At 38.0% G+C, this 10,156-nt stretch overlaps 1 protein-coding gene across 1 annotated transcript; it reads left to right on the top strand.

Annotated features, from left to right (window-relative positions):
• Window positions 1-6,344: 6,344 nt before the first annotated feature.
• Window positions 6,345-8,025, top strand: LOC100696004 (putative C-type lectin domain family 20 member A). The gene is made up of 3 exons (XM_019358263.2): window positions 6,345-6,821; window positions 7,324-7,604; window positions 7,689-8,025. Exons 1-3 carry the CDS (start codon window positions 6,470-6,472, stop codon window positions 7,875-7,877), a joined length of 822 nt encoding a protein of 273 aa, XP_019213808.1. The 5' UTR covers window positions 6,345-6,469; the 3' UTR covers window positions 7,878-8,025.
• Window positions 8,026-10,156: the final 2,131 nt, after the last annotated feature.

The raw sequence follows: 10,156 nt of genomic DNA, 5'->3' as shown, positions 1-10,156 counted from the left end.
TCAGAACCCAGCTTGCTCCTCTTGTAGACATTGGTCGAGGGCATTCCTCAGTCGTCGAAGAAGGACGATACAGAATGCCTTGCCAGGCACAGAGAGGAGGGTGATGCCTCTCCAGTTGGTGCACTCGGAGGTGTTGCCCTTTTTTGGTAGCTTGACTATGGTGCCCTTCCGCCAGTCCTCTGGCACTGTGGTCTGTTAGTGAAATTCTTCTTGCCCATTCTTCTTTGCAAAAAAAGAAGAATGGGCAAGAATTTCAGTCTCAAGATGTGCAAAGCTGGTAGAGACATACCCTAAAAGGCTGGCAGCTGTATTTGCAGCAAAAGGTGGTTCTACAAAGTATTGACTCAGGGGGCTGAATAATTACGCACACCCCATTTTTCAGTTATTTATTTGTAAAAAATGTTTGGAATCATGTATGATTTTCGTTCCACTTTTCACGTGTACACCACTTTGTATTGGTCTTTCATGTGGAATTCCAATCAAATTGATTCATGTTTGTGGCTGTAATGTGACAAAATGTGGAAAAGTTCAAGGTAACCCACCCCAGTTGAAACAACAGTATAAAGAAGAAGCAACCCAAAGACTGGAGATGAGTTAAAGACAGCATCAACAAAGAAATGGAAAAATTGACATAAGAAATGCTGAAACATCAGGTTGCAGAGAAGAACATGACAAAGAGACACTGAGTGCTGGATGGGACAACTTAAAGCGCTGCATCATAACAGCTAAGATGAACAGGCACATGGGTCAATACATGAGCGAGGCACAGAAAGGGACTGGCAAGAATACTAGCTCCTGGTAGACCGAGCAGTCAGCCAAGAGTACAAGACTAGGCTGACCAACCTGTGCACTGCCTGGATTGATTACAAGAAGGCCTATGACTCAATGCCCCATATCTGGATCCTGGAATGCCCACAACTATACAAGATCAACAGGACCCTAAAAGACTTCATGAGGAACTCAAGGGAGATGTGGCCAACAAAACTAGAGGCCAACTTCAAGCCCATAGCACAAGTCACCATTAAGTGTGGAATCTACCAAGGAAATGCTCTGTCCTCACTGCTGTTCTCCATAGGCCTGAACCTCCTTAGTGAGATCATTAACAAGACTGGCTATGGATACCGACTACGGAATGGAGCAGTTGTCAGCCAACTCCTGTACATGGATGACATCAAGCTGTATGCCAAGAGTGAACGAGACATTGATTCACTGATCCACACCACCAGTATATACAGCAATGACATTGTAATGTCATTTGAACTGTAGAAGTGTAGTCAGATGATAATGAAGAAAGGGAAGGTAGTCAGAACTGAGGGGATCAAACTACCAGAAGGCAACACTGCAGACATAGAGGACAGCTACAAGTACCTGGGGATCCCACAGGCAAATGGGAACCACAAAGAGGCCGCTAGGAAAGCTGCAACCACCAAACCAGGGACTAGTGAGTATCTGCTCTGCCAGTCCTTTTTTTTGTTTCTCTCTCTTGGAAAATGTACAAAAGTGATACAAATGATACTTCTCATCTTTTGTTGCACCAAAAGGCTCACCCTCTTCAAATTCCAGCATCCCCTTTGTGTTTCTGGTTTAGGATTTGTAATGTGTCACTCTCACAGAAGGGAATGTGCATGATTGAGTTTTTCTGCTTCATCCTTTGCCTGCGAAATATTCTCTTTTATCACCTCTAAGCAGTAATGATGACACACTGAGATATTTAGATTTAGGAAAGCACAGCAATGGAAATAAACTCACAATGTTAAATAACGAAGAAAGGTTAATGGCAAAAGAATACATCTGTTTACCAAATACAGCGACAATGAGGCATGGAAGGATTTGAATCATGGGAGCTTAACATTCAAACTGGCTGATAGGCCTCATGTTTGAAATACACTGCTAAAAAACAAAACAAACAAAAAAAACCACATCAGATCTCAATGGTGAAACAAATCATGCTGGATATCTATAATGATATTGACGGAGTATAATGTGTTAGGAATGAAAGGATGCCACATAATTTTGTGTAAATGAAAATTATCAGCCTACAAAGAGCTGAATTCAAATATTCCCTTAAATTCCAAATGAAAAAAATGATTCAGCAGACTAGCTTATTTTGGTGAAATTTCACTCAAAATGGTACTCAGTCTGACAACATTAAGGCATGCTCCCAATAAGATGACAGATGGTATTCTGGGAGATCGCCATCCAGTCTGAGGCACAACCTTGAATGGCGTTGAATGGATCCAAAGTGTGGGGTAAGGTTGAACCTCCTCTCATCTGTAAATAGGCATAGGACACCATCGGTGAACCTGTCAGTTTTGGTATCCTATGACAAATACCAGTCAGTCTCCATTGTGTCGGGGTGTGAGTACAGAGCCCACAAAAGGACGTTGGGCTCTCAGACTAGCCTCATGAAATTTTTTTTAATGTGTAGTCAGTGACATTCACACCTGTGGTCTGCTGGAGGTCAATTTGTAGCTAACTGACAGTCTCCTGTTGTCTGCTCCATGCTCTTGAGACTCTTCTGGGAGATGGTAAACATTCTGGGAATGCAAGATATATATGTCCCATCCTGAAAGACCTAGACTATCTGTGCTCACTCTGTAGGTAGGGTTCTGACCCTAGCCAAATGCAAAGCTAGTGGAAAAAAAAGTCAGAAAAGACGAGAAAGGGAAAAATGTGAAACCATTCCTGTTTTGGGGGGTTGTCTCACTGTTGCCCCTCTAGTGCAGCTGTTGTTAATTTCATTAACACCAAAGCAAAACTGATTTAAAAAACCCCTCTTTAACTCAACAGGCTAGAACAATATCTCAAACACTGATGGACTTGGTGCTATGCTTAACTGTTTTTAGGCAGTGTATACGCTCAGGTAAAGTTAAAGGAGTTGAATGGAGAAAGTGCAGGAGCTCCTGCAAATTGTGGTTTTCTAACTTTGTAAGTATTTATTTGAAGCTGCTGTAATCAGTGTTATTTATATTTCCACAACACTTCTCTTGCACAAGCCAACATCCCACTTTGCCTGAAGTCTGCGATCATCATCCCTTTGCCCAAGAAACCCTCCTCTGACAGCCTGAAAGAGTACAAACCGGTTCCACTTATGCCTGTTGTCATGAAGTATTTTGAGAGGCTAATACTAAAACACATCAAATTCAGCCTCCCCTCATCCTGTTCGCTTACAGGCAAAATTGATCAAAAAGGACGCCATCAATACAGTTCTGCACACTGCCTGCAACATCTGGAGCACAGTGGAAACTAGAGCCAGTGCTCTTCATCTACTACAGTTCTGCTTTTAATACAATAATCCCAGACACACACATAAACAAACTGTAGTAAACAAACTGTCAGGAGGGAAAAATGGAAAATCCTAAAAATTGCAGACAAACATCTCAGTACAACCACTATTTTCAAAAAGAGTTTATTCCCATAGGCAATAACAACACTAAACAAAAATAGTTCAAGTGCAATAACTACAGACATCAATGTGTGTAATTACGTCACTGTGTTAAATCCATTTACACTATGTATATAGTGGAGGGTTTTTTTTTTTATATTTCCAGTACTCTTGTGATTTTTTATAGTGTACAGTAGATTTAAATGTATCCTTTTATAATATTTTGTTCATTTGTTCACATTGATTACACACATATATGTTTCTCACATGTGTGTTTGTAATGCAATTCAAATTTGTTGTGTTTTCAAATGCAATGACAATAAAGGCTTTGAATTGAACAATAAGAATAGAAGAAATGTCAATAAATCAAACCAAAAAATATCACTTTAGATTTAGTTTCACTGCAATTTTTATATGTCTGTCCTATAGCTGTTTTTAAAATTGGATTTGTTTTATGTCTTTGAAGTAGACACAGATTAAACAAATGAAATTCTGTACTGCATACTTAAAGCAAAAATAAATATTAAAACAATGTTCTTACACCAAAGTTCAAACAAATTATTTTAAGGCACACCTGTAGTCCATCATACCATTTCAACATCACTCAAACATAAAAATACCTACTTTTGATCATTTTCTGCCAGTAGGGAGCGGCAGTTTGCAGCCCATTTAGTTGAGTGAATTTCCAAATGATCCAGTCCCTCAAAATGAGACTGTATTTGAATGCTGCTTTGTATCCTGATGGAATTCTAGAAAACTTTAAATGACTTCTGGGATAGCACGGCAGAGCAATCAATCAGTTTTCTTAAGGACATCGGTGGCAGGGTTTGCATGAACTTCTGAATCACCACTGGTATCTTTTCAGACTTGTTGTAGAGGGATCATAACCAGAGCTTCCCTGCTAACGTCTACCAAGGTAAGTACAAACAGGTATGATGAGGCAAACAGAGCAAGACACTGCATGAAAGACCCACATTTATTAAGACTGCATAAATGTAAAAAACGCAAGTTGTGGGCTTTATTACTTTGGCTGATTTCAGTTTCAATCTGGTGAAACTGTATTTTCAAAGCAGTTTTTGAACTATTATAAAAGGCAGTTTGTTTAATAAATTGTTTGTTTATCGCCATATGTTTAGGACATGTATGTTTTTCTTCATGTTTTTTTTATATAATAAGCTTTAGCTTTATTATAATGTTTTGCAGTGAACCACAGCTAATAGTAATTAACTTTACAACTACAGGAATATATGTAATAACCAAAGAGACAATAAACACAGCTCAATTCACAGAAATAAACTGGGTTAGATTTCTATTTTAAATTATAGGAATATCATTATTATTATTATTGTTATTATTATTATTATTATTATTATTATTATTAATATTATTATATTATTTCTCACAATTTCAGTTATGTTCTAAATTTAGTTTATTGATTTTTTACTTCTGTAAACACACACACACACAGACACACCTATATCTGTGCACCTTACTCCAATTGTTTCTAATGAAGAATTTATTGATCAAAACCAGCACACCGTAACGTACAATTTAGTATACAGTACTATAACAATTGAGTCACCTCTCATTTCTTCATACTTTACAAAGAAATTGAAAATAGGTTCAGTGATTTCTTAAAATGTGCAAACAGACCAGGAAATGCAAAGTTTATCTGGTTGAAAGACCAGATAAATGCATGTGTTATCGGGGCAATACTTTTGATCGGCATATCCTTTCGCAATTCACAAGATTCCCTTCTTCTCCTAGAACATTGGTCAGATTTTAATAAAACAAACTTTCTTTTTCATGGATATTACTTCAACCTCCTTAACTTCTGAGTAGATTTTAATTCTCATTACCCTGTGCAACCAAAACTCAGGTGCCAGACAATCTTGGAGTGCAGCTGCTATCATGTCAGGGTCGGGTGCTGTCCAACTGTTCATGCTTAAGATCTTTTCTTGATGTCTGCCACTTTGATGGTTACTAGAGCCTGTTAAGGGAGGTTGCTGTGTTCTACTCTTAGCTTCACTACCCACTGAGCATTGTTGTCATGGGTTGAATCCTTCTCCCATTTTGTAAAACACCGATCCAACTAAATTCAAATCTGAGGTACTGTTTGAATATCTCAAAATTATTCTTTTTGATGGTATGAAAATAGGGTAGGGTTCTTCGCTGCATTTCATGATGTCTATAAAGAGTTACTTGTTTTTCTGTGTGTGTGTGTGTGTGTGTTCAGTGTCAGGCTGCTTCCTTCAAACCATGATGTCAGTTGACCTCTTCTCTGTAAACATACTCATCTCCTCCCAAGTTGAGTCCCACCGCAGTGTCTGCAAACTTGATAAGATAGTTGATAGTACAGACTGGGTTGATAGACAGTTCTAAGTGCAGGTGTGAGCATGGAAGCCTAGATAAGACCAAATGTTCTTTCTTAAGAAGGATGATGGTATTCTTTGCTATAATCAATGAAGAACATCCGTACAAAGTTGCCTCTGCATTCTATATATGTTTTCTTATATATTTTGCGCTTTGCTTCCGGATGTTAAAATTGTTTCCTTTTATTAAATTGTCATCTTACTCTCATATATGTCTGGACCCACATATATATTGTTGTGTGCAGTAGGAATTGTAAATGCACAGCTTGCTATATAGCTTTTGTATCATGTAGAAATTGTATTTTATGCATACCACTTGTCTAAATGTAGAATTGCCTAATGTGACAAAATCTCTCCATCAGGTGACAAGGGGCTCTATATAACGTACATTGATAAAACTGCCTCCTCTGTTCTTACTGGATGGATCATATCTGTTCTTATTCGTATGGGTCATATTTGCGTGCCCGCTAGTGGTACATCATCATCATACAACAATCTTGATCCATCAGTGATTCATCAGCAGCTTTCAGTAGCTCCATGTTGTCCGTTATGTAAGTGTGGTGGGGGGTGGTTTGTGGCTCATCTACAGGGGAGGGGTGGAGCTTGGGGGAGGTGACTGAAAGCCGACTTTCTCGTCTGAGAAAGCAGTGCAGCAAAAGCAAGGATTATCAGTGAAACATTATCCCAGCACAGCAGATACTGCACTTCCACTATGAAAATTTCTCACCATTTTGATTCTGTGTCTCAAAGCTGTTTTGTTCCAGTCTCCACCTGGGGAAGATATAAAGAGGAAGATGTGCATTCTCATCCCCCTGCTGCTTCTCTGTTCTCCTGCATATGGGTATCTGCTGAGGTTTACACTGACTCTGAGAGGACAACCTGGGAAAATGCACAGGCATTCTGCAGGGAGCACCACACTGACCTGGTCACAATTAGAAATGAGCAAGAGAATGGAATTTTCAGAGGCTATGGCTGGATTGGACTATATTGCGAGAACAGCTCAAGTATATGGAAATGGTCCACAGGAGATGAACTGGCAACCTACACCAAATGGGACAGTAATGGTAAGTTGCGTGTAACTGAGTTAATTAAATTTCACTTTAGTTAAATTTTATTCATATGGCACCAAATCAAAGCTGTGGTTTCAAGGTTTAACTCCAAGGTTTGACTCAAGTATTACAATATTACAAGTTAAATACAGAAAAATTGTGGTACCCTCATGTACACTTAGAATCATGTAGTACATGGTGAGCTTTATTTGCATTTAAGTAATGTGTATATTGTCACCTGCACTTCGGTTTTTTGATATGTAAAAATGTTAATCATATTTGCCAAGACTGACCATCTGACCTCAACTTTAGCAGGAAAGTTTTGTTAGATGTGTCATGGCTCACATTATCCTGAAAATAATAATTTCATGTCAGACAGAGATTACATTTAAACCATATCACTGCAGCTACTAAAAAGGCACCAACATAATAAATGCCTTCAGTTCCAGAACAGAACAGGCCTAATCTGAAATTCGTCCAGGTATCATCTGTGCTCTTTTTCTCTTGCTTCTTGCAGAACCACAGACAGATACACACTGCGCATGGAGGTTTTCTGACAAATGGGAGACAGACGGTTGTGATGACATTCATTCTTTCATGTGCTATGATGACCTGATTTTGGTGAAGGAGAATAAGACATGGGAGGAGGCATTAGTACACTGTAGGTCTCTGGATGGAGGGAACACAGAAGATCCAGCCTCTTCATACTGGAACTATAGCTATGACCTGGCAACCCTGATCACTCCATATGACCACACGTATGCACGAGAGAAAGTGCAAGAGGCTACCACTGATGAGGTTGTGCAGTTGTCTACACTGTATTTGTGTTGGTGAGAGACTCATAATTGTGGTTATATGTCTGTATCTGCTCAATGTTGGCAGGTGTGGACAGGCTTGTGTAACCCACCTGGTGAGTGGCTGTGGGTGAGTGGAGAACAGATGCAATATAAGAATATTCCAAGCTGCCCGACTAACGGCTTCTGTGGCGTCCTGGAGAAAAGAGGCACAACATCTTTCCAAATAAGAGACTGCAAACTTCGAAGGAACTTCTTCTGTTACAAAAGGATTTGAACTCATTCAGTTCCCACAAGTACTGAACTTTAATTTAAATTTGAGGACATTGTACTTGTACCTTGATTTAACAGGAGTTAAGGTGATAATGAAAGGACCTTTTAAATTTATTTAATGATATTAAATACAAACAAAAACAAACATGCTATTCTTCCAGAAAATAGAAATTTCTAAGTGATCATACAAAAATTATATCATATCTAACACTGAGCATGAAAATACTCTTTACTGTAATACATTTATCTTAGTACTATAGATGTTAGTTCTAGCATGTAGAGCCATAATAGCAATTAATTCATTAATAAAATATGTCAGTTTCTTGATTAGTCAGTTACCAAAAATAGTTAATAAAAATACGTTATAAACCTATGTTTTATTTAGTCATTGTTTTCTTAACTTACACAAATTGTAAAAGGTTCTTATATAGCACTTTTCTGCCCTACTTGAGCACTCGAAGTGCTTTAAAGCACTCAATGCCAAGAAGAAATTTGGACTGTTGTCTGAAGGGTTTGCTTTGAGCTCTGGGTGATTGTGATGGACTGGTTTCTTACATTTTAGAAAACAAACATTAAATTAACAAAAGGAAAAAAAAAACTTTTTAGTAGATCCATCCATAAAAGGACTAATCACTAACTGAATACCATGAAAACAACATTCAAATAATGTAATAATGTAAGTACTGGTTATTCACCGGGTCAATTTTTGAGCTATTTCATTTCATGTATAACAGAGAAATACTACTAAAACATAATTTCTCTGGCTTACAGAACCATTAAAACCTTTTATTTGCATTTTGTGTCTGTACTATATCATGGATATACAGCATGTGAAGAGAACTACGGCATTTAAAGAAAATGTATTTCAGAATTCTAATAAATATTAGTTTGAGTTAATATTTGATGTTACAAATGTGCATGCTGTTCTGGTTTAATGTTTAGTTCTCCTGTAGTGTTGCCTCAAATATTTTTCTTTTTATTCTTTAGAAAATTATTAATTTTGATAATGTAACTTTTGATCTATAAGTCTAAATGCAATATCCTAATTGTTGTATGATCCAATGTAATGCACATAAATGCTAGACTACACATTTAAAATGAATAAAAGTTAAAAATGAACATTTTAAGGTGTCTTCATTTTCCATATACAGTGGTCCCTCGCTATATCGCGGTTCACTTTTCGCGGCCTCGCTGTTTCGTGGATTTTTTTGTGTGCAATTTTGCATGTTTTTTGTTGTTGTTTTTTCACAGTCGATTGTGTTCTGCGTCCTGATTGGCTGTAGACCATTGTCAATCAATCTTGTGTCGTGTCTCCTTTACAGTACGGAATGCGTTTAGCTTGTCAAATTTACATAAATATTCGATTGCTAGCAGTGTGACTCTGAAGTGCTGCACTGTATGTTAGTAAGTTTTCTCCCCAACAAACACAACAATGTCGATGGAACGTTTTGCACCATCAAAGGGACCTGCGGGTGCCTTTGGCTTCATTCTATAATACTGGACTTCTTTTTCTATGAAGTTTTGAACTTTGAGATTATTTCAACAAGAGAAAAGTGTGAAAATGTTCATGCCTGTATGAGAAAAGTGTATAAAGTGTATACAGTGTATAAAGAAAAGAGTGTATAAAGTGTTAAAGAAATTGGATTATCAGGCCACTTTCTTCCACCGTGGAAGAAGGTCTAGCTCATGTTCATGTGCCCATTTTTGACGCTTTTGATGGTGAACAGAAATCAGCATTGGCACATTCATAAGTGTGCCCATTCACACTTAGGGTGCCAGTGGCTATGGAACCCCGTAAACAACAAACTGTGATTGTGCATTGTGTATTCTGACACCTTTGTTTCAAAACCACTATGTTTCCAGCACCTTTAATCCAAATGGCAGTTTTGAAGCCCTGATCCACTTATCTACCTATCACAATGTCCCCTTGTTAAACTTTCTGAAATCCTTTGCTCGTCTTCTGTCACATCAACTTTCAGTACAAAATGTTCAATCGGTGCCTAATATGTCCCACCCGCTAACAAAGGCATAATGACGAAATAATTATTATTTACTTTACCTGTCAGTGCTTATAATTTCAGGCATGACTGGTTTAACTAGCAAAAGACAAAAGACACAGCAACACACACACACGCACGCACACACTTTTTTCTTGCATCAGATACCTTTGGTTTTAAGGGTTCTAGTTTAAACAAATTTTCCTGTCAATTTAAGGCAGATGAATTTCCTTTTCTGTGTGCAGGTGCTCTGTTCTTATCCATGAACTGGCAGGAGCAAAGGTTT

This window comes from Oreochromis niloticus, linkage group LG4 (assembly GCF_001858045.2).
Source record: "Oreochromis niloticus isolate F11D_XX linkage group LG4, O_niloticus_UMD_NMBU, whole genome shotgun sequence".
In the NCBI taxonomy this organism is placed as follows: domain Eukaryota; kingdom Metazoa; phylum Chordata; class Actinopteri; order Cichliformes; family Cichlidae; genus Oreochromis; species Oreochromis niloticus.
Note: the sequence above shows the minus strand (reverse complement) of the source record. Positions and strands in the feature narration are given on the sequence as shown.